Source organism: Kwoniella dendrophila, chromosome 10 (genome assembly GCF_036810415.1).
Source record: "Kwoniella dendrophila CBS 6074 chromosome 10, complete sequence".
NCBI lineage: Eukaryota > Fungi > Basidiomycota > Tremellomycetes > Tremellales > Cryptococcaceae > Kwoniella > Kwoniella dendrophila.
In genome coordinates, this window is record NC_089485.1 from 1,005,053 (window position 1) to 1,029,880 (window position 24,828).

Sequence of the window (24,828 nt, forward strand, 5' to 3'; positions counted from 1 at the left end):
CTATCTTTCCCCCTCAAAGAAATTAGCATAGCATAGCCACCGCACGGACAACAAGATAAATAATAGTGGGAAAAAAAAGGGAAGGAACGATCTTGACTTTCAACACCTGATCTCGATTCTCATCCTTCCAAATTACGAGTTTTTCAAGGGATATTATTCATCAGCAACATCTTGGTCTTCCACAAGACATTCAATTTCATTCATTTTCATACCTATAATAAGCTGGATCTTATAATTCTATTTTCGAGATTGTCCCAAGTCAATTATCAATATTCAATACGCGTGAGTAGTTTATCCTCTTCTCTCCTTTATAAAGGTTTGGAGATCATACAGGAAGATCATGAGGGACGGTAAAAAGAGATCCCGTAAAACCATCTCAAAGGATACCTTAACACCCTTTTATGCTGTGGAAGAGGGAGTTTGAAAGAGTCAAGAGGAAGAAGAGGTATCAGCGATGATCTCGATAGATATAGAAGGACATAGAGATTACTGTATTCTCACAAGATAACATCAAAGACCTATTCGCTATCTATATTATGTGTCAAGAGTCACTCAGTAATGTCAAACTAATGATTGCATGTTGTTACCTTCTAACAGTCATTTAATCACAAACGAAAACAATAAAAATGCCACCCCCTACACCAATCTTACCCACTTTAACACTTTCTCTTCCTGTCGATTCCATACCTTTAGATCCAACTTCACCACCTCTCTTAGATAATTTACCAATACTAGATAAAAGACAAACATATGTAACAGTATCAGTTGTAGCAAATAATACAAATACAAATGATACATCAAGCAAATCATCGAGTTTCCCCGTAGCTATTGCTGTTCCTGCTTTGATTGGTGGTATGGCTTTGGCCTTAGCCGGATTTGGTATTTGGTATTGGTGGACTAGAAAGATTAAGAGAGAGAGACGTGTAAGTCAATCGTACGATCACTTGATACAATATCTGCTCGTGAAGGTATTTGAAATGTAATTGACTAAAAGACGAACAAAAGCTAATCACAATTTTACCCTCTATAGGAAGCATGGGAAGCTCGTCAAAGAAGAAAGAGAAAGAGAGCTGAACAATCAGCTAGACCTTCAGTATCTTCTGGATCATCTAGAACACCAGCTTTATCAGGAGGTCAAAAATCACCTATAAATGAAAAAGGTTTTGTACCGCCTGTACCCGCTTTACCTAAAAATGCTGCTACACAAGATCCTTATAAAGAACGTGGTTACGGTTATTCAGGTCAACCTCAACAACCTCAACAACCTCAACAACAATATCAACAAGATTATGGATATAATACACAACCTGGTTTAGAAGAAAATCAACAACAATATCAATATGATCAATATGGTCAACCAATATTATCTCCACAAGGTCAAAATCAATATGACTATAATCATCATCAACAACAACAAGGAGAAAGACCGCAATATGGACATACGAGAGTAAAATCAAATGATTCAAGTAATCCATCTAATCCTTTCTCAAATGCCAATTCAGCTACAGAGTCAACTTCACCTACAAAAGAAGAACAACCACAACCACCGATCAAAAACGAAAAATCATCAAAAAGAGCACAAGCAAGAATGAATTTAGCTGATTCTGCAGCTGCCAATGCAAATGTCGATGCTGCATTTAGACATCAACCTAAAAAACCAAGTCCATTGGCATTAGCAGCTGCAGAAAAGAAATTAGCTGAAGCGAATGCCCCCAAAATGGAACATCTTGCTCCACCATCAAATTTACCTGCATATAGTAGTACGGATGATAATAATGGTAATGCACCTGGTGCAAATAGAGCTACATCAGGTGAATGGGGTGTCGCATTAGGTTCACCAAATAATGATGGTAAATTTGATTTTAATCGACAACAACAACAACAACCTCAACAGGTAGACTATCAATATGAAGATTCAGAAGATCCATATTTACAACAACAAAGAGGTAAATCTGGTGTATACGCACAAGATCCTTATGCTTCTTATCATGGTAATGATAATGACGACGAACAAGGTGACGTTTATCATAAAGCCGCTGAAGGTATGGGTTTAGGTGGTAATAGTGCACCAAAGAAATCTTCAAGATGGGTGTAATAGCTTTAGGTGTTCGATGACATAGCCATATCAAAGGACATACTATGGTTGCTTGTATATTCTTTACATGAGGAGGATCTGGGTCTACTTGACACATATTTATTGATATTTCGTTCTTCTTTGGTTTTTTTTTCGTTAATTGATCAAGGGACATTATTTCTATATTTTTACTCAATACATGAAGATGTTATTCACTTTCATATTGCTACTACACTTTTTGTACTTCCTCAACACGACTTTTAGTGAGAGAACATCAGATGATTAGGATATATAGTATATAGTATGCATACGTGTATGACTGTCATATTGCACAATAACAAGTCATCAGTTGAACATATGGCGTTAAACAGCATGCACTCAAAAACAACGCCAAGAATTATATATAACATTCGTGTACACAGTACATGCCGGACTCCGAACCCCGCCACTCTTCATTCGACGTCATCGCCACCATACACCATACGCTCAACAACACATACAGCGCATTGATCGACAGACCATTTCTTATTATCTATAATATTTCCATCATTCCACTTATCCTGTTGTATTCATTCACATTTCATACTTCAGCTTCAGCATCATAGTCGAGCTTACTCACATCTGGAAAATCTGAACAACATTTCTTGGAATAGTGCAAGTGCATACTTCAACACATATTATATATCAATTTCGACTTGGCGGTACAAGAGTATAGAATAGATAACACATCAACTTTGTTAGCACCCGATCGGTTTCCTTTGTCTGCTACAGCACATTGATTTTGACATAAGATTTGAGTGATCGTCATGTCTACAATAGTAGAGTCGCGTCCAAGAGGGACATATATCCCGGCAGACTGTCCACAATGTAAATCACAACAAGAATATATGGTTCCGCCTACTTTTATAGGGACTTTAAGAGTTAGATGTTTTGGGTAAGTAATCTGTATTTGATGCGAACATCCAGTCTTATCACCCAATCTTTTGGTAATACTACTGTTTCAGCCTATCATGCAAAAGTCATATTACTCTGAATTATTATACTAATTCAATAAATCTTCTGATTAGGTGTAAACAATTCTTCACTCATCCTCAACCTAAACCAACCTCCTCTTCTTCCTCCAATACACGTTTCCCAGGTACGAGTGGATCCTCTACATCAAACAATAATGGTTCATCCTCAAGTAATGCTAGAGGTAGAGGTATTGGAACAGATAAAAATCCAATTGACTTAGCATATTATGAAGTTTTAGGTTTAGATAGTCAATGTACACATGAAGAAGTCAAAAAAGCTTATAGGAGATTAGCAATTAAATTACATCCTGATAAGGTATGTTTGGATCCTTCATCAATTACGCTGTGAATATAGTATATGGAAAGCTAATACTCCTTTTAATCTTGTTTGTCTTTCAGAACCGTGATGATCCAGATGCTGAAGAGAAATTTAAACAAATATCAATTGCATATCAAGTTCTATCAGATCCAGAATTAAGACATAAATATAATGAATTCGGTCAAAAGAATGGTGGTGGTGTAGCTGAACCTGCAGGTGGTTTCCAAGATCCAGAAGAAGTTTTCGGTAAGATGTTTGGTGGTGATAGATTTGAAGATCTAATTGGACAAATAAGTATCGGTAAGTTGTCTCCAGATTTACCAGAAAAGTTCATCATTTTAGAAATGTTGTTTGGGAAGTCAACAGGGAATAGAGACAGATATGGCAATGATTGAGAACAAGCAACTGATATATCATGTCTCGCCCATCTATAGGTAAAGATATGAAAGACGCTTTCCAACAACAGCACGAACAACAAGAACCAGGAGATTTCATGATTGGTCCAACAGGCAAACCAATGATGACACCTGATGCTATGCAAAGGAAAATGATCAGAGATAGAGCTGTAGCAGAAGAAAAAGCAAGAATCAGAAAAGAAAGAGTTGATAAATTGGCTAAAAACTTGGTCAATAAATTGAATATCTATACTGAAGCTGCTAAAGGTCCAGAAGATAAATTAGTTGGCGCTAGTTTCAGAGTAAGTCGATTTTTGGCAATAGGTACATGGTTACTGTGTTTCCATGGAGCTAATGAATCTAATTTCATAGGAAATTTGTCGGCTTGAAGCCGAGTAAGTTCTTTATAGGGGTGATTTGTAAATCCGTACCAAGGAAACTGACACATAGCCCTACACATTTGCAGAGATCTCAAGGAAGAAAGTTATGGTACCGAGTTATTGAACGCTATAGGTAGAGCTTATCAGGCTAAATCGGCTCAGCATATGGTGAGCTATTTGTTGTCGGTGGACTCTCCCAGTATATTGGCTCATGCTGCTTCCCGAACCATCTTAGGCTTCCTCGCAATTCGCTCCTCTTGGTTGGTTCCATGGGGCTAAAAACACCTTTAATGTTATGGGAGATACGTAAGTCAGATCGTGCTTCACTGGTATACGGAGAACGCTACTGATTCAAGTTGACTTTCAGCGTCGCTACGGTACGATCAGCTTTAGAACTGAAAGCCGTTTTCGATAAATTGCAGCAAGCAGAGCATAGTGGTATGTCACCTGAGGAATTGAGAAAGTTGGAAGAACAGGCTGCAGAACAAGGTATAAGAACATTATGGAAGGTATGTTTCCCTCAGTCCCACTTAACATTTCTTCATTATGCTTATCGACAAATGTATCATTAATGCAGGGTGCGAAACTCGAGGTGGAAAGTGTTGTGAGGGAGACTTGCGAGAGAGTTTTGACAGAACCATCAGTACCAAAGGAGAAATTACATATGAGAGCTCATGCTTTAGGCTTGATGGCTGAAGTGAGTTATACTATCCTCGCCATTTTGATGACGTACAAACGAATGGATCCTAACATTTCTTGCTGTATTTTTCAGGCATATCTTGCTATTCGAAAAGACGGTGAATCTGCTCCAGGCGAAGACTTCGTTAAAGTCGAAACGCCTGCATCAAAGCAACGTGATGCAGCAAATGCTTCCGCTTCCACTTCCACTTCCAGTAAACCAGCTGTACCGCCTCGACCAGTCAATGGAAATGCACCAGCAAGTCAGCCTGCACCTTCTGTACCGCCGCGACCTGCAACACAGGCTCCTCCACCTCCATTACCTCCTCACCCTACTACTGGATCGACAACCGCTTCAGAAAAGGAGAAAGAAGAAACTCTAAATGCCGCTTATAAAGCTTGTAAGTATTTATCAGCTAAGATAAGGAAGAACCATACTGACCAAAATCCATTTGTAACAGATGAGAGTAAGAGAAGAAGTGGAGGCTACCAGTCTGGACCAAATGATCCACCTGCTCAATAAATTACGATAGATAAACGTAGACGAAACTAGGATCCAGATCATACCCCTTGTCAGCCATACTCAAATTGTATATATGAATGAACTTGTTGAACTATTGATCTCGCATACGTTACGTGTAACAGAAGTTGTACACGGTAGTACTACTTCGTGATTGCCATTGCACCCTTCAAGTATCTTTCATACACGATAGGGATCCTCATTCTCGAAATATCCAACACAGACATTAATTAGCTACCTATCACTTACGTCGTGTATATTACCACCCTACAGTCCTTCGAACAGATATTCATGACGGAACACGTTACAGAGGGAAAGGCCCTCAAGGAGGCTGTAAGCGAAATAAATCAATACAATCGAAATTATCAAACCGAAGGAGACTGCTGGATCATTTCCAGTGATAACTTTCGTTTCAAAGTACATAGCCACCACTTGATGAGCTGGAGGTAAGCTCATGATTCATCCTTACGATGATATTGAAGTGCTCCCTTCGCTTCTGAAGATTTATTAAAAAGCCCTATTTTTCGAGACATGGTTAACACTTGCTCAGACAAGAGCACTCAAGAGGACGACAGGGTAAGGGAAATAGCATTATGCGATGATGAGCTTGAAAATTCGCAAAATGTTTCTGTTTTTTTGGACTTGATATATGGCAAACCCTTACATACAATAGTAATTTAAAACATTTCCAATCAGTCTATCCACTTCTGGTAAAATATGGAGCAACTTTAGCTATCGAGCGTCTCAGCTTCCAATTGCGGTGGTGGTTCCTTGATCAAGAAGAAAATGAGGAAAAGGGTTTGCCCGCCGATGAATACTTTGTTTGCGGAGCGTTGACGAAAGATATCAAACTAATGTGTATGGCTATTGGATTTCCTATAAGATAGACCTACCAGGACGTAAGTACCCTATATTGTACAATGTATTCCATCCTTCGTGATAAGTTTGCTAATCTGCTGTCGTGAAAAAAGGAAGATGACATCAATGGAAATACTGTAGTTGATCCTTGCAGACCAGTTATCAAAGGTATACTTGACGCAGATGTTTTAGACGTAACAGCTATGGAATACAACACTTATGATGCCATACAAAATCAGTATAGGTTCGCCCTCGCTCAAGCTATAAGAGGATGTCTTCCAGGCGATGATGGTAAGAGAGACTGGAACGCCGTAGCGAAATCATTCAGGAACAATTTGGAAGAAATGCAAGTGGTCTGAGCAAATATCGATTTGAGATCAAATATATAGTAATGTATGTCTTTGATGCTAGGACAAAATGGATAACTCATTATGTTTATTGCTTGTACGACAATGTACATAAGGCTTTTAATCATGAGGTCAAAATATATACTTTGGCTGCATCTTCACGTCGCACTCAACCACGAAAATCGCTTGTTCGCGTTTCTCAGCACATGCTACTTGTTCAAGCCCCTTCACTCCGCTACGAATTCACATATGGGTATACACGCTACGCAGATCAATACCTGTTTCGTTCAAATCACATTCGTACTTCAGAAGCAGAAGTACGCAAGAAGCTTAGGTGACTAGGCAGATAGCTGCTCCAAAAGTCAACTGCTTCTTCATGTTATTTTCCGCCTGAAAATACAGCGACATTCTTATCGTCGATACAAATTGTCATCTTGTCTTTGTTCTTTGTTGATTGTTGTTTGACGATATATTAGAGACTAATTGACTACTGTACCTAAACCCAAAGATGGCACCCAATAAGGAGGAAACGAAAGTGGCAATTTCAGCAGAAGAAGGGATCATCAATGAATGGAATAAAAAATATCAATCTGAAGAGGCAGATATGACTATAAAAAGTAGTGATAATTTGATTTTCCGCGTACATAGCTATCGGATGATGGCTGCAAGGCGAGTCCTATCTAAGCGAATCGTTATATACCTAAATCGAATCCCAAATTTAGCTGACAATATAACTTAAACATTTAGTAAGGTGTTCCGAGATATGATTCAGATTGGTTCCAAGACAGATCAAGCACAAGAAATACCTCTGACAGATCAAGATATCGAAACTTCTACAGTTGTTTCATTGTTCTTGGATATAACTTATGCGTTTGACATGCCTGAACCGAAAGACTGCAACGACTTCGACAAAGATAGTAATTTGGTCACCTTCTCGATCAAATACGAAGCTCAACCAGCCATTCAATACTTGGGGAAACTCTTTTATAGCTGGGTGTCATCAGGAAAATTCCGATCCGATTTGGTACTTGTGGAGGCCTGTCGTCTTGATGATCCCTCTTTAGGTGGTGCGGCTATCGCTGCTGTCGGTCATTATCCACATATGACTCAAGATGTAAGCTACATCATTTTCCGATCATTGTGGCAGATCTCGCCTCCATCTTACTGCGAATAGAGTGCTAATTCAGGTGGAATGTTACAGCTGCAAAAAAAGGCAGATGAAGCTGATCCACTTGCAAAAGACGGCTATAATTGCGACGTCATGGATCCGCTAGGTATGAGCTTATCAAGATTTCAAAGTCTCTCTGACAGATACAAATTAGCACTGCTACGAGGGTGTCAATCATACGTCTATACCCGAAAACCCCAACCAGATTGGAAAAGCGCTTCACAATCATTCGAAAAATATGTACGCAAGGTTAAATAACTCTCAGCTATGTAGTCCATCGCCGCCAAGAAACGATTCACTTTTACAATAGCCTTCCGTTCGAGTACCATGTATGTGGTTGTTATGCTTGAACACTCTCGTGTACACGGAAACACAGTTATCTTGTCACCGAGCATCTTTCAGGTCATACATAATTGATTAGGCTTACGCACAGGAGATACATTCGTACTTCTCACCTCTTCGATTACCATGACGCAAATCAGCTTCGCAATTGACATACGTATCTGGCTCTTCGTGTAACAGATATGAACGACCTGGACTACGCTTGGCTAGCGCGATGACATAAAGACATGATGGGTTGAGAATCATAACGGAGTGTTCGACGTTATACATCCCTGTCCTGTATTTGCAGCAGTACTTTACCAAGTTGATGACGATGTAGATGTCGCCTGAGGCAGATACAGCTAAAGTTTTCACTCCAGCAGAAGACGGTACCATCAACGAACAGAATCGAGATCATCAATCCGAGGATGCGGATCTCTTGATAAAGGGTAGCGATAATCTATGGAAGAACCATTCCGGAACCTGAACATCCTCGCAACTTGGCCAGGAACTGGGTTTTTCACGCAAACTGATTTAAGCACAATTATTTCTACGCATTTACGTTGCTTCGTGAATCAACAAGGAAGAAATATTTTGTCTAGAAGGACCATTCGGTCGATGCATACTTGTCTAGTCCATATCATTCTTCATCTTCACCCAATTCCTCCTCTAAATCCAGACTTAGCCAGAACCCTTCCCACGTATCATCATCAGGATTTTCGTCAGCCCAATTTACTACCTTTCTAAGCGATTCGATATGTTTGTCACTTTCTAATTTGGTTTCTTCACTAGTCAAGTATTGATGAGGTAGATGTATAGGTGGTTTTGGTGGCAATGGGTAAGAATCTGTCGGTAGAGTCAAGACGTCTATTTCTATATCTTCTTCTAGGTTTTTACGTCTTGCTAAATCTGTTTCGTCTTCCTATAATCACGTTGGCCACTGTCAGATATACAACACTAATTTATACTGATTTGTTAGTTTTGCTTGAAACCAAACACTCACAATATCGAATTCATCTTCCCTTTCATCGTATTCTACATTTTCTTCCAACTCCTCAAATCCAGGTGCGAAAGCTGCCCAATTATCCGGACTTGATGTCTGCCATATATGCACATCACCTGAAGTAGCTATTGAGGCTATCACAGGTCTAGTCGGATGCCACTATGATATAGAACAAGTATAATCAGTAATCGTGCTCAAATGGAAATTACGGTCGCAGTGGATGTGAAATCATGGAAAATACCGTATCAAAACTCACATCGCAATTTATCAGAGGCTCCTTTGGACCTTCCAGCACTTTTATCAATACTGTACTTTCTCTATCCCAGATGAAAACGTTATGAGCCATTTTGTGTCCAGCACCACCCATAACATATTCTCCATCACCGGAAAATCCAATAGCATGCCAAGGTGTTCTATTGACTAAATCTTGAAATCGATGTAATGGAGTTAAAGCCGATGTTAATGGGTCTACCGAGAGTAATCTTAATGCTCGGTCTGATGCCGATGTTATTATGTTTCTGAACAAGTGATTTATTAGCGAGGTTGACCCGTCTATCATGGGAAAAAGCGACTTGTTGGCAGAGACCAGGGGCTGACAACTTACTGCCCAGAAGCGTCAAAACGCAATTGCTTGATAGCTGAATTTGCTACTTTCACACGTTGCAGGACCTAAAATCATAAGGAGAGCGAATAAATTAGTTTAAAAATCGTTTCAGTCATTGTATGGTAGCGCTTACATATCTTGTTACCGGGTCAATTACTAATAACATTCCGTTCGTCGTACCGGCATATATCCTAGATCCGCATGGTGAGAAGGTTGCACAAGCCATTGCTGTTCTGTTGAAAGACATGTAAGCTGTTGTTGTCATCGATGACACGGAGTAATCGAGCGCTCACTTCTTTCTTTCCATATCCTCATCTGGCTCATCTGGGTTCTTCACGACGTCTTCCAGTATATTCCTACTACCATTTCTTAGATCTACTAATACAACTTCACCGCAAGTCAGAGTGGCTAATACAATCTTACTATTCCTAGGATGGAAAACAGCATTTGATACAGGTGCATCGAATCTTATCGTTTGCAATCTAGGAGATGAGGAGGAAGCTTTAGAAGATGAAGATGGCAAAGTAGCCGGTGTTTTAGGGTGTAAATATGGATGTGTCAATATTGATAAATCCCATATTATAGCTGTTGCATCTAAGGAAGAAGATAATAGGTATCTGTTGTTTCTTGACCAGCTATTTTTTCCAATTTTTTTTTTGTCGAATGAATGATCAGTTGTCTGGTTTAGGATATTGAATCACGAATACAGTCTAACTCACCTTAATCCCCCAACAGCTTTGACGTGACCTTCAAGCAATCTTATCATACCTCTAGTTTCTACATCCCATATCTCCACGACACCGTCACTCCCTCCTATAGCTAAATAGTGTCCTGCAAATGGCCCATAGGGATTGAACTGAATCGATACACCTTGAGAGGAAAGTGTAGAATCGACGGCTTCCGGATATTTTTGGGCAAAGGGATCTACGGAGAGTTGTAACGTTCAAATTTAGCCTATATTGATCGCATTCGCTCATTGGTACAACGTAGGCTTGGGAGGTGAAAACACTCACTTAAAAGCTGTTGCATTGTGATGTCCCTTGCGTGCAGCAAGCTAAACAAATAGGACTCTGAAGAATAATCGAGATGAACATTAGAAAATACCGTTAATATTCACGCTTCCTTCACCTTGGTTTCGCGTTTAACATCCGGTTGTTTCCGTCGGAAGTGGCAAATCAGCGAAGGATAGGTGGATAGATAGCGATTAAAGGAGTAATACATCTATAAATGTTGATGGGTTGCTCTTCTGCTTTATTCACTGCTCCCTGCTATCTTCCAACTCAGCAAGATTGTCATTTACAGCTAGACATACCTGTATCAAAGAATTAAGCACTAGTGCTCATCACATAATCGGAACAAAAATGCAGAATCAACCTCGTCCGAATTCTGGTCCTTCAATAGAATATCAACCACCTCTAGCTCCTTCAATACCGTCATCATCTATAAACACCTTAATACCTAGATTGACAACTACTATCAACGATATAGACTCGTTGAGGAACCTTATAGGCTCAGGATATAATGACGGTACTTTACCTAGCTGGTGAGGTATTTTGACTTTTCTTGGGGGCCATATCAGTGAAGTAATTAACGATTCTTCTTAATATAGGGATACATTACTTCAACGTTACTCGTTATTACTAGGTCGAATAAATGCATTATCAAATTACCTTACACCACCACCACCTCCTACTTCATCTTTATTATCAACATCGACAAGTTTACCTAAACAACTTAACAAATCAATTCCACCACCTAATTTAGCAAATTACTTGATACATCCTTTAAATCCTTTACCTACTAATCCAACTTCAGAAGGATTTAATGAATTATCTCCATTCGCTCAAGAAACTTTCTTACAATCTATACATACGCAATTAATCGATACTTCTTCTTCTTCTTCTTCTATCGCTTCTGGATCAATTAAGAATGAAGGACAAAATAAATGGCATACATCAGAAGAATTAAGGAAATTAGATGAAAGAGAATTAATAACGATTAAGAATCGATTAAATAGTAGACTACAAAAAGAAAAATTGAAAATTGATGTAATCAAAAGGGAAATAAATAGAAGAGAAGATGAAATTGATTGGAATATGCGTATAGGTGAAGATGAAGATGAAGATGAAGAGGACGATGAAACTACAAACGACAAAGAGAAAAATACAGGAAAAGGAGACAATGATGAGGATGATGATGATGATTTATTCGGTGGCGATGAAGATGATGATGAACCTATGATTATCGATGTTGATGCTGAAAAACCTATTCAATCTCAATCCCAAAAGAAGGATCCGGATCAAGTCAAACAACCAGAGAAAAAAGAGGAAATAACGCATAGTTGGACAATGGAAGAGTATATCAAATTCATGGATAGTGGGACATTGCCGAAGCAAGGACAATCATAGTTGGATAGCTATACCAATCATGTAGAACCAGCTTATATGGATTCATCGATTTGTAATTCGTATAAAAGATGAATATCTTGCTCTGTTTTATTCAGGAATCGACTCCTTACCTGAGAAACGTACTATCAAGAAACAAGGGTGGCAGGAAGAAAGAAATCACATATAACTTCTATTCATAACTCATCAAAAGCATTATTATAACGATATATATAGTATATAGGCTTACAATATCCTCTCATCTCTCGATTATTCATCTTGAGGATGCTTATCTACACTAGGTTTCCTGATACTTTTCATACTGAATTTACTTGGGCTACTATGTTTCTCTTCGTTAGCTGCTTTAGAGCTTGATATACTTGGTGTTCTATTTCTTAATTTGCTTGTAGATGAAGTAGAAGCTACACCTGTATTCCAATCAAGACGCAATCTGATTAAACCATTACCTAAACCTTCCAATTCTACCCATACATCCGCATTTGGAACAGCAGGTTGAATATGTCTAAAGATATCTACTTCCGCTGACCCAATTTCGATGTCTTTACCTAATGTGTGATGATCTATAGAAACAACGAAATGGTTAGCAAGTGATTTGGGTCCTATTGAGAATAGTAGACACATACCATATACGGTTAAGCTAAATGTGGTAGTTCCAGGAGCAACATTGAAGTTGAAGGTTTCATCCCTATTTACAAAACATCAGTTATCGGTATCGGATCAACAATGACTCACCATTCTGGAGTTGCGCTCTTCACATGATCGGTCTTATGCGTTTTTCCACCTAATCTAATCTGCACATAAGGTTTCGCACCAGCTTTGAGGTCTTTTGCACCTAGAACAGTTACACCCAGTGTTCCGGGTTCGGTTGGTATATTACCTTCTCCGATAGGTAACGTAGTTGCCTTTGGAACAGGTACACCACTATTGGAGATCGAAGATCCTTCGAAGCCCGAATTAACAGGCTCGGAGACTTGGCCAGCAGGTAAATCATAACCTAATCCTCCGTCACCAACAGTAGCAGCTAATTCAGGTTGTTCCGTTATGACTCCAGACCCAGATTTATCCTTTTTCTTCAATAAACCAACTCTTCTTCCGGCAAATCCTCCTACCGCGCCTATACCATGACCTACACCACCGATAACAGCTCCTCCACCATGCACAACACCTTTACCAACACCTAAAGGTACACCTCCTATTGTAGTAACAACTCTTCCAGCTTGTGAGAAAGTCGATGTCTTCTGTCTGGTTCGAGCGATGACTAGTGAAAAACATCCATTAGCACGTCGTTCACGAAAACAGTTCAAACAGTTCAATGAGGTGAATGAATGCAATGAGAATGGGATGCTGAACATACTTTCAGGCTGGAACATAACTCTGATACTCAAGGTTCCCTTTTCACCATGCTTTTCAGAAACGACAGGCAATGTCATATCTGTAGATTCGAACGGTTCTAGATCCGCCAAATTAATGAACCCACTACCTATAGGGGTGGCACTTCCAACCTATATATGGGTATATCAGTGTCGTGTACTTGTTCCCTCCAAGTACCATAGCCTAAAACTCGAACTCACTCGATCCCAATCATTGATTTCGAATTTGAATTTAGCAGCCACCCTCGAAGGAATAACAACCTCGAAACTTTCGTCCCAAACAGGCGATAAAGTTCTACAGGAGAGCAAGTCAGCTTCTGTGTGAGCGAGTGCTAACAAAACTAGAGCTTACTTTCTCTTGGTATCTGACTTGAATGTCTTCATACCGTTGAGATAGAAAACAACGTAAGGCTAAAACTCTGGGATTAGCTTACATACTTGTGATTACTGAGATGAATGCGTTCCTCACATCACTTTTACCACTTCTGTCGGCACCGTGAAGACCCTTAGCGCTGATAACATCCACCCGAAGAACCCCTTGGTCTATAATCAGAACAACTCAGTATGCTGCACTAGGCTTTATTGATAGCTGATATGAACTTACTGTTACAACTTTCTCGAGGTTCCAGCTTGATATCTACTGGTACGAATCTAGCTGCTAATCGAACTGTCGATCGGTTAGATCCATCGGCTTGACAAAGCAAGAAATCTGACGGTGCTCGCTATAAAGGCGAGTACAGCATAACAATTAGTCTGAAATCTCTTTTCGAGACTGCATAAAAATGAACTGCATATGAGGGGATTTGCACTGAGCTCAGGCCGCTTACAATACATTGCTCCAAGAATTCGATCGTATTACACTTGAATTCTGCAACAATATCCTCATCATCATTTTCGTCCGAAGCGTTGATACTTAACCATGTTCTGCTCATATCCAATTCTCGGATGAAGCCTTCTCCGACCTGAATGATTAATTCCACAGTAGTCAGAACAGATATCTTGGCAAGGAAGATGCGACGAGAGCCAATTGGTACGTGATTATTCAACTTACTTGGTCCCAGGTGGGATGATGACTTCTTGCTTTACCAGAAGTGAAACTTGGCCAATAACCATCATCAAACATGACTTCCAATGAACCTTTCTTAGCTAATTGACCTGAGATTACTTGGAAGACCAGTACACCGGATGCTACGTAAATGGAAACATTTAGAGATGTCAGCTCTTCTAAATCTCACTTACAGTTATCTGGTGCAGATAAAAAAAACCAAGAGATCGACTTACATGAAGATAAGATATCTTCCATAGTTAATTCTACACCTTGTTCAACATCTTCAACAGGTGTCAGAGGCTCATCACCGTTGATTCGACTATCAGCTTTTGATAAGGTCGATTGAGCAGTTACAGCAGAAATCATTGAAGCGTTACCAATACTGTGCGAAGGTCTATGTCCATTGACTGATGGTCTTCCATTTCCGCCCAAGGAACCAGAAGGTCTATGTCCTAATCCGTTGAGTGGTTTAGCAAGTGGACTTGAAGTTGAAGCAATTGTTGAATCATCCACGATATTATCTGTAATAATTGATTCTTGAGCATCACCATCACCATTCTGTGATAAAGCTTCTTCAGCAGCCAATTCAAATTCGTTCTTTTGAGCTTCAAAAGAGACTCCTCCTCTAATCGAAACAGCAGGTTTGAAATCAACTTCGTATAATAATTCTCCTTTATATTGATTATGTTTTTCCAATTTAATTCGATCTTTTCTGATTTGAGGTCCTTTAGATATATATGGATATTGAATGTCATCAGGATCAGCTTCAGCAAATTCAGATGCTTTGATTTCGACATAACCCAATGTTCTATCTTTTCCAATATTTTGATAATCCATCAATTCAAGAATTAAATTTTCTCTAAGACTATGAATGGGTACATAAACAATTTGATCCCATTCTGGATTGAGATTATTATTTTGAACTTCAGTTCTTGCTAATACTCTATTGTTACCCATAACCCTAACATATGGATCTGATTTACCACCCAAGGCGGCTTCGACATTCTTCACATCTAAAGCTTTCTTGAGCCAGATTCTTAAGATACCAATCGGAGGTACATATGCTGCTGCACCTGCAAGGGATCCAGTCATAGCTACTGGTTTCCAATCTGCTGTCAACCGTAACTTTCCTGCTCGACTGCCTTTAAGAGGGAACCAATCTTGTTGTCTGGCTCGTGCTTCTAATAAATCAGTAAGTTTTACAGTAACCTTTCCGAGATCACCATCTACAGCGAGATCTCTTGAATCAACTATACTGATCGTAATGACACTGTTTTTCTTCTCTGGTACTAAGAATTCGCAGGATGATTCCCAAATCGGTTGATTGGAGTTCTTCAATATTTGGGTTTTGTGAACTTCCTTTCGACTGTTTCCCAAGTATACTTTGGCGAAGGGACTGAGGTTGCCATACATCTTAGAAATGTCTAGGTCTTTCGCTTGATGTAAAGTGAGTCGAACGATACCAGTGTGGGTTTCTGGTAGAGGCTCGAAAGTGCCATCTGGTTTCTTCTCGGGTTTCAACACAGGGAAGTAAGATAAATCATATCTAAATTCTCCTCGGTCCTTACCACCACCTAGAATCTTTCCAACGACCCCTTCTTGTTCGGCTTCTTCATCAAGAGTACCTAATTCGTGTGAGACAGTACCAAGTAGGTTATCGGGTCGGTGATCATTGTAATCGAAAATGTTAAAGTTGAGCACATCAGCGAGAGAGTTGAGGAGGATGAAGTGGGTCTCGTGCCAAGATGGGTTAGATGTAGAAGGAATAGTCTTGGTATGTGCCACTGCTGGTTTGGCTCCAAGAGCAATCGCGGCGTAAGGGTCAGGATCACCACCGCCAAATTTGGTCGCTTTGAGGCCTCTGGCATCGAGTACTGTGACTCGTAAAACACCGATAGCAGCATCAAGAGGAGTACCAGATAAGAGTTGTTGCAAATCGATGGTAAAGACATTAGGGTCGTACATCATTGGACCGAGATTGGCATGTACTTGATCTCGAATAAATGGAGCTAGACCAGGTATATTGTTGATATCGAAACCGAATGTTTCACCTCCGATAGGTTTTAGTACATAATCGAAAGTTGGTTTCTCAATGAAGGACATATCGACAGTTTGAATATGTGGGAAATTGGTCATGAGTTTGAGTTTGATTCTGTGTCGATGTCAGCGATTCTGATCATAACCAATATATGTCGGCTTACCTCATTTTTCCGGTGAAACTCATATCTTCTAATAAGATAGGAATGCCCTTAGAAACCGCACCTTTTCCGATTCGGATGGAAAGCACAATCTTAGGGTTGACCCGTTTAGCAGCTTGTCTGGGAGTAACATCTTGTAAATCGTTGGGAGTGAATGATAAAGCCCAATCCATGATGACGATATCCTCGGGGCTAAACATAGCATGAGCTGAAGAACCGGAGTGAGGAAAATTTTCATAATTAGAGGAAACCGGCTCACGTTTTAGGAAAAGTTCTAACATAGTCAATACGGGGAGCTATGAGGTTGTCAGTTATCGCTTACTATGAAATGACCTGTGATACTAACCTTTGGTACCGACTATAACACGATACAGATTAGCCAAGAACCTTATACTTCTGTCAAATACGAGTCACGTACGAGTAAAGGTGGTCAGCCTGATACTTTCTACACCTGCAGGAGCTACACCAGCAAGAGCAGCATCCGTACTAGCAATGATAGTTTGACTTAAAACAGGTTCATAGCTATTGTAGGAGTGTACATTAGTCACCTAATACCGAGTATAGATTATTGTAAGGAAATACTTGAACTTACATTAACCAGAATCTTTCCAAGAAACTATTCATCCATTCTGCACTTTCAGTTTCAGTCACCAATCTAGTCTTGACCAATTCTCGCTGAATATCATCTCTAGCTCTTTGCCTTGTCCTTGTGATTGAGAGAGAGTAATAAGATGCACAAAATGCCAAGATGATGACGACCCATCCCCATCCAAGATGAAGAACAGTGACGAATCTTGTCATGAGAATGGCAAAAAGTATCTGTAAAGTAGGGTCATCTGATTAGCTCTGCTTATCTCTCAAGTGCATAACGACTAACAATTCCTGCATTATGAAACCAAGCCCCGTACATATTTTCGGTTCTATGATAAGATAGATAGTCAATGCATCTTTTGCGACGATGGAATGGGTAGATTGACTGGTTGGGTTATGTACTCACAGATACGCAGCGAGGATATTTGACTCTTCCGCAGTCTTATCGTCTTTACCCAAACCAGCAACCTGTCTCCAACCCGTCTTCACCTGAGCGTCGAGACATGATTTTTCTCAGCCAGTCATTCAGTCCGATAATTGATTGTATCAACTTACCCATGTTGGTACGGGTGGTGCCGCTCCAGTCGGTATTGATCCTGGTATATTTTGCTGCAAAATCGAATATGACGTGTTAGCAAGACAACAGGCAGGTGAGAAAGCTGAGTTTAAAATAATGTTCGTGCTCACATCACCGGCACCTTCATTTTCTGCTTTGGAAGCTTTGTCTACATCTGCCAAGGAAACAGTAGGTATAGGAGCTGATTTACTGGTCGAAGTATCGATTGTTACAGCTACGATGATTAGTGACATTCGTTAGCCCATTCCTCTTGAAACTGAAATGTATATCTCATAATAGGTTAATATTCGATAGTGAGGGCAGATTGAAGAGAAGAAAAGATTCTCTGATATAACGTACCTCTTCCGCCCAAATCCAAATCCTCTTTCTTAGTTACTCCAGGTACATACGAACCAACTTGACCCAAAGTTGCTTTTATAGTTGCTGAACTTGGTAAACCTAATGAAGCCTTTGCTTGTGCTTTTTCTGCAGCCTTTTCCTCTGGAGTAGCATCAGGATTAAACATCTGAAAGATCATGAAGATTAAACATCAGTCACTCAGTCAGATTACAGACTTGACGCGATGATATCGGAAAATGGATTACCTTGAAGCCATAGGCTTGAATGATGAGATACAGAGATAGACGAAACTCACATGAATTTTTGCACCTTTCGTTACGTCCATAGCAGCTAATTTACCTACAGCAGATCTTACACCATTTGTCATACCACCTGGGCCTGTGTCTTCGGCAGCCGTCGAAATTTGTCCATCTTGCACAGCATGATCTATAGGTTTTAAATCTGCCATTCTTGGCTTCTTTCTTGGCGACTTTAGCTTGTAGCTATGTATCAATCAATTTGTGTTCAATGAGGTATATGGAGTTGAGTAAGGTTGAGAGCAATGAGTCCATTCAAAAATGTAGATTATCACGCTGAAGTGAACCTAGAGAAACGTTTTGAAGCGAGTGACGAACGAGGCAACCTCGTCTTCTACTGTTTCTTATTATTGATTGTCGGAGGGTTTGATTTCAATACTTGTAATTTGTCGAAACACGACGTCATAGAATGATGGTGAAGTTTCAGATTGTCACTCTCTGTAAATAGCCTTGTTCAATCGTGTATCTTTCCAATCGGTCAAGATGAAAGAGTAAAGATAGATGAGGAAGGCTATCTTTTGGTTTGCAAGTGATAGTAGAGTACAGTAGTAGTTGTTCATAAAGCTGTATATACCGTTAAGCGATATAGGTTAAAATAGTTTAAATTCGGACATTGAATTGTTCCAGTAATGACGCCAGCATTATTAACTTACAGTGAGTGAATGTAGGTTATAAGATGTAGCCGATAAAATAGATAACGTCAAACCCTGAATAAGTACTCTCTATGAAGTGTACAGCGGGACTATATTACGATCTATGCTGTAAATGGGTGGATGAAATACAGTCAAATAATCCTCAATATATGATCCCTCGAAATTTCAATTTTGACTTTCGAAATTTGCGGAACTGCTGCATCACATTTATTCTTCATTCTTTTTTTCTTGCTTCTTTTCTTTTGTTTTCTTTTGTTTTCTTTTCTTTTTTTCTAAGTCAATCTTGTATTTAACATCCCTATCATCTCAGTATGATTACTTATCCTCATGATTTGCATCAAGATTACGCTCAGAGTTAATCTGCAGATGAATATTTAGCTTCTATCCATCTTATCGACTACAATTCAAAAATTCAGCATATTCTGAGATTTTTTTAAACTAGCGTTCAGTTCATCTAAGTTAGGTAACATGGGCATAACAAGGATAGTTCCACTTGAAAAGGACATATGATCTCTGACTCTCGATAAGTCTATCTGTCCATTGATTCAACTAATTAGCGTCATTTCTTTCTCATCAATCAAGTCTTTTATCACCTCTTCCTTCTTACTTCATCCACCTCTAAACGCCCCTTTTATTCACGATCGCCGTCAAACCATTGACGAGCGGACGGGGAAAGGGGGGCAAGATTAAATTTATTTTCTTCTTTCTATTCAGGCATATACGGACTCTTGACTTTAGTCGGTTGAGGGATGGTATATCCATATAGCGAATTTATCTGTTTTAAAACGTAAAAGAGCTAAGAATGGATTGATACAACTTATATATATATATATATATACATAAATAATAATATCTATGATCTATGCTATTTTGGTTAGTTTAATTTATTCGAAGTAGAAATGCAAATCGATCTGCTTCAATCAACTTTTTTGGCAAGTCACATGGCTGCCTTCAACTGTCTATGCAAATTCATTCTCATTTTCTTTTTAACTGTATACATAAGATATTTATGACTCTCCTTTCACTTTCACAAGAGTTTTGTGTTTTTCTTACGGTGATCTAGCACCTATACACCTTCAACCACTCTTCTCTACATTTACTATCAGATTCAGAAATCTATACTACAATCTATAAACTCTATTGTCAAAGAGTTAATCTAAAGGGAAAGAGATTCCGAGAAACCAAGATGATACACAAAAATCGATCATAACGTTACGGAAAAAGAGGAATGAAATTGATATATACTACAAGAAGGGTATTGAATAGAACAAAGAGGGTATATAGTGGAGAGATTTGGAATATAGATAGGATCTGCAGGTATAGGGATCTTGAATCAAAGTTGATGAGTGAGCAATTTAAGCATCTTCATAGCCATTCTCTTCACTTTCAGGTGATTCCGCAATTTCATCACTATTTAATTGTTGAGAATGTTGTTGACTTTGATCATATTCTTCGATAGATCTCGATCGTTTCATACCTCTTGGAATATTGTCATTCCAACCAGTAGTTGAAGCTGGTATAGCTGAAGAAGGGACGGTGTTGATTGAAGTCATCGATAAAGGAGCAGCTGAAGAAGGCATTTGAACAGACATTGGTACTTTATCTTCACCATACATCGGTGGAGCAGGTGCAATTGCAGCTGAAGAGGTATACATAGTGGTAGTTGAGGTTAAAGGTGGAGGATAAATTGATAATCCGGTATTGTTGTTATTGCTAGAAGTGATAGTGCAGTATCCAGCAGTTTGAGGGTGACCTTGATTTAGTGAGTATAGATCTTCAGGTTCACCCATTTGGACACTGACAGATCTTGGCACTGAAGAACTGACTCTAGATCTCGGGAAAGGCTTGATTGATCTACCTGAATAGACATTTCCGTATCTTACTTGTTGGTTGTAGACTTCAGGTGGAGGGGTAGGTAATGTTAAAGTGACATTGACAAGATCACCTGCAGGGTCATTGGTGCTCATACCGATTCTCCATTCGATCAAACCATCCTCAATAGGAGGCCATTTGTTCTTGCCGAGACATCTATGGTGAACGCAAGTTAGTACAGCTTTTGGTAGTGAGAGAAAGGGAAACGCAACTCACTTGTCGAGGATATCTCTTCTGGTGTACTTGTAATTCTCACATCTTTCAACAACCTTTCTTCTAACATCTCGAATGGCAATTCTTGTGTGATAATCAAGCTCAGTCCATCTCTCCTCTGGACCTTCGTATTTCCTATCACATCTAGACGTAAAAGCATCAAGTTGAGCCAAAACTCGTTTTCCACGATGAAAGAATGCTTGAAGTGTTTCAGCTTTTTTCATGGGTGTACAAGTTGAGGGAATAGACCCGATTAAAGGTACAGAATCTGAGTTGATGGTGAGGTCGTTGTTAAGAGTATAGTAGAATAGTGGGAAAAGATAAGGAATTTCACCATAAACTTGTAAGAGACTCCACAAGGAAAGCTGGGTTTTAGGTGTCATCTATAAGTTTTGAGTAAGCTGGTGTCCTAGCAGAATATTCACTACAGGCAGCTTACCTTGGGAACACTATAAGAAGCTGATTTCGTTCTGTACCCAGCTTTAGATCCCTTGGACCTTTTGCTTGGTCTAAAGTCTTCTTCTCCTTCTCCAATAGCATCCGAGTCATATTCATCTTCATCGCTTCCAGGAGTGTTACGGTCATCATCGAGATTAGCATAAGAGACATTTCGTCCCATTTCTCTGATTCGTGGTGAGGCTCGTACTGATGAGGGTGATGATCAGCATAGCTATTCAACGATAATAAACAGATATTAGATAGACTTACCAGGACCACCAAGACGAAGACGTTGTTTGACTTGTGTAGAAGCTTTTCTAGGTCGTCCTCCACCATTGCTACTATTTCTAGCAGATCGGAAAGAAAACTATTGGCAAAATAAATCAGTCAATCAACCTTACAAATTATAATTCGACCGATAAGACGTACTGAGGAAGGATTTCCAAGACCAACATCTTCCAATAATTTCTTATTATTCATAATTTGATTTTGTCTTTCTCTTTCATAATCAGTATCGGCATCGTTATTGTTATTGCCGGAACCCATTGAGAAGATATTTGGTTTTTGATCTCCACCTCTCTCAGATGACATAGTAAAATGATCATTTGAATAATTGTTATTTTTCATACCACCAAAGAAGATACTATCGGTTTGAGGTTGAGGATGTGGCGCTAAATGAATTGAATGTGGTTGTAAATCAAAGGAGGGTGTAAAAGTCGATGAAGATGATGACCAAAGTCTTCTATTTCCTATAGCTTCGTAGTTGCCTAAACTGTCTGAGACTTTTCGTAAATCTTGTTCAGCAGGTGATAATCTATCTTCTCTATATTCGAAAGCAGGTGTGACAAGTCTAGAAGTTTCAGGTCCATAATCACTGTTACCGGATGTAGATCTCGACATGGAATAACTACCACTGGGTTGGAATACTGAAGGGTTGATATGTTTCGAATCAGCTTCACTATTCTGGGAGTTGAATGAGGGCGCTTGAAGGCCAATACCAGGATAAGGATTAGTCTGCTGACCTGCAGCAGTAGGCGGCGCATTCATAAGTGGCCCAGTAGCTGAATTAGGTGATGACGAATATCGCGAAGATACAGTTGCTTCTGTAGCTGAATTCATTGGATGAGCATGACTAACTGTTCGCATCATTGGTTGGGATCCTCTTGGATCATAAAAAGGCGTAGGGGTTGGATAATATGAAAGTGGCGGAGCAGTACTTGGGTAGGGATTTTGCAAGAAGTTGGCAGAAGTAGGTAAGCCTATAGAAGCAGGTTGATAAGGTCGGTACGGTTGATTTTGGTAAGCTGATAAGGGATGAGATGATTGTTCATGACCAGTGCCAGGGGAATAATGACTACTGGGAGCGATGTGTAGAGATGCTTGAGAAGCAGTCCTGCTTGTTCTTGGAGAACCTGCTGGAGATGCTACTAATTCATGGTGCATCTGATTTCGACCAGTATCAGGGTAAAGCTGTAACATCGAGGTAGCCATCGTGCAGGTGTAAGCCTATGAGAAAAAGGTTGTGGTAGAAGATGTAATGATGTCGATAATCGATGTAAATTTTTCAAAAGAGTTGCAAGGAATACCGTGAATGAGTATATGAAAGGATAATATTGAAGATATGAAGAAAGAAAGGTGTTGGAGAAAAGAGAAATGAAGGGGATGAATGTGATCCGTCAAAAGGATATATAGACAAATTTGGCGTCGAGGAGGCGTAAGGATGACAGCGAATTCAAGAAAAGATTATCTACGTCAGCTCGATTCAATCCGGACAAGATAGCTTGGCTACCCCTTTCAAACGTGAGTGGAGCAGAAGCATGAATTTGCATACTCACCTAAATTGGTTGAAGATTGATTGCCTTGACTGCGAATTTAGTAATAGATAGATCTAAAATGCTGTAGCGGAACAAAGGAAAAAACGGGCAGAGGAGTGTAAGTGGACGAGGTGAGAGATTGAACATTACAAGTCCAAAGGATGTCATCGACAAGAAAGGAGAAAATTATGATTGAGGGCCGTTGAAGGAGGATCATCGTGATTATGATGTGTATGTCGAGCATGAATACGAGTTGGGGAAAGCGGCAAGGAAAATATCAAGACAACAAAGGATCGATCAAGGCGTTCACAGGGGGCAGATAGATGTACAAGTCATTTCGTCAGCATGTCTATCCTTTGTCTATGAGAAAGGAGAGACTAAATTCGGTAAGATTAGATTGACGAATCAGTTTCGGCGACCTCGCGAAGGAGTACAAAGGATGCACGTAAAGGCTTGTCACAAAGGACCTGAATTGTATGGTGGGATGGTGGATCAGGCTCGTGTAGGGGAGCGTCATATCAAGATTGCCGAGACCGAATGCGTATCCAAATAGTTGTCATATGGAAAATTTGAAGGCTCACTCACCTTTTGACTCAAAGTAAGGAAGATGAGCTTTTACGCTGTCACGTAGAGCTTTAGGTACAAGATACTGGCGGGTTCAAGAATTCAGGTCAGGCAGGTGACCCGGCAGCTGTGTTTAGTGTTTCGATTATAAGAATCAATGTTGAAGTTTTTAGGCGGATGTCTTGAAGAGTATCGTAGACTTCTAAAAGAGTAGTCAAGATAGGATTTGTTGTGAGTATGTACGATATACTGTTTGCGTCGAAGACAAGAAATCTTCCAGAGCGATATTCAAGGTGACTTTGATAAAGGTAGAAAGGAATTTGAGACGATGAGATTTTAAGTGAAAGAAGAAAAAGAAAAGGAGATTCAACATTCCTTCCAAGGTTGATTATATTTATGTTTTTTCGAACGCACCTTTTTCTTCATCAAAGTTGAGAAGTTTGGTGGAAGTTGTGCAGATGAATGAGTTAATGTAACTAAATGAACCAACTTTCAACTAATCAATCTGTATGTATCGTTGATTTTTCTGAACGATATCAACTATGTCGTTTTTGACAAATGTGTATATATGTATACTTTGTTGAATGGTGACAGGCAATAGTGAGAAGTGAAAGTGATTTTATGAGGAAGACACAGCCGCGGAAGATAGGTTGTGTGGTGAAGATTGTGTTTTTTTGTTCAAGGGGGGAATTTTCTTCTAGTTGAATCAAAAGCGTTTCAGATCTATCAAATTTGAATTACATTGTCATCAGTTCATTATTTTCTGTTCA

The 24,828-nt window shown here is 39.5% G+C and overlaps 7 protein-coding genes across 7 annotated transcripts; 4 read left to right on the forward strand and 3 right to left on the reverse strand.

The window, feature by feature from the left end:
• Positions 1-626: 626 nt before the first annotated feature.
• Positions 627-2,095, forward strand: L201_007325 (uncharacterized protein; the record flags this gene model as incomplete). Its single annotated transcript, XM_066223033.1, has 2 exons — positions 627-923; positions 1,031-2,095. 2 exons carry the CDS (start codon positions 627-629, stop codon positions 2,093-2,095), a joined length of 1,362 nt encoding a protein of 453 aa, XP_066079130.1.
• A 785-nt stretch (positions 2,096-2,880) lies between these two features.
• Positions 2,881-5,382, forward strand: L201_007326 (uncharacterized protein; the record flags this gene model as incomplete). The annotated part of the gene is made up of 11 exons (XM_066223034.1): positions 2,881-3,008; positions 3,142-3,403; positions 3,487-3,706; positions 3,841-4,103; positions 4,174-4,196; positions 4,268-4,349; positions 4,417-4,487; positions 4,549-4,690; positions 4,759-4,878; positions 4,954-5,260; positions 5,321-5,382. The coding sequence occupies 11 exons, from the start codon at positions 2,881-2,883 to the stop codon at positions 5,380-5,382; spliced, it is 1,680 nt and encodes a 559-aa protein (XP_066079131.1).
• A 1,710-nt stretch (positions 5,383-7,092) lies between these two features.
• Positions 7,093-8,010, forward strand: L201_007327 (uncharacterized protein; the record flags this gene model as incomplete). Its single annotated transcript, XM_066223035.1, has 3 exons — positions 7,093-7,253; positions 7,332-7,698; positions 7,759-8,010. The coding sequence occupies 3 exons, from the start codon at positions 7,093-7,095 to the stop codon at positions 8,008-8,010; spliced, it is 780 nt and encodes a 259-aa protein (XP_066079132.1).
• A 703-nt stretch (positions 8,011-8,713) lies between these two features.
• Positions 8,714-10,709, reverse strand: L201_007328 (uncharacterized protein; the record flags this gene model as incomplete). The annotated part of the gene is made up of 8 exons (XM_066223036.1): positions 8,714-8,995; positions 9,077-9,235; positions 9,333-9,594; positions 9,681-9,745; positions 9,814-9,913; positions 9,974-10,315; positions 10,400-10,604; positions 10,694-10,709. 8 exons carry the CDS (start codon positions 10,707-10,709, stop codon positions 8,714-8,716), a joined length of 1,431 nt encoding a protein of 476 aa, XP_066079133.1.
• Positions 10,710-11,041: 332 nt separating this feature from the next.
• L201_007329 (uncharacterized protein) lies at positions 11,042-12,088 on the forward strand (the record flags this gene model as incomplete). The annotated part of the gene is made up of 2 exons (XM_066223037.1): positions 11,042-11,223; positions 11,290-12,088. 2 exons carry the CDS (start codon positions 11,042-11,044, stop codon positions 12,086-12,088), a joined length of 981 nt encoding a protein of 326 aa, XP_066079134.1.
• A 246-nt stretch (positions 12,089-12,334) lies between these two features.
• Positions 12,335-18,656, reverse strand: L201_007330 (uncharacterized protein; the record flags this gene model as incomplete). The annotated part of the gene is made up of 23 exons (XM_066223038.1): positions 12,335-12,645; positions 12,709-12,770; positions 12,818-13,155; positions 13,216-13,343; positions 13,440-13,587; positions 13,657-13,750; positions 13,808-13,866; positions 13,925-13,998; positions 14,060-14,177; positions 14,283-14,417; positions 14,507-14,643; positions 14,737-16,655; positions 16,705-16,893; positions 16,961-16,997; positions 17,048-17,059; positions 17,120-17,223; positions 17,294-17,520; positions 17,579-17,621; positions 17,699-17,781; positions 17,848-17,901; positions 17,980-18,083; positions 18,209-18,374; positions 18,504-18,656. 23 exons carry the CDS (start codon positions 18,654-18,656, stop codon positions 12,335-12,337), a joined length of 4,695 nt encoding a protein of 1,564 aa, XP_066079135.1.
• A 1,856-nt stretch (positions 18,657-20,512) lies between these two features.
• Positions 20,513-23,171, reverse strand: L201_007331 (uncharacterized protein; the record flags this gene model as incomplete). The annotated part of the gene is made up of 5 exons (XM_066223039.1): positions 20,513-21,185; positions 21,246-21,625; positions 21,682-21,887; positions 21,951-22,047; positions 22,110-23,171. The coding sequence occupies 5 exons, from the start codon at positions 23,169-23,171 to the stop codon at positions 20,513-20,515; spliced, it is 2,418 nt and encodes an 805-aa protein (XP_066079136.1).
• Between the last annotated feature and the right edge of the window lie 1,657 nt (positions 23,172-24,828).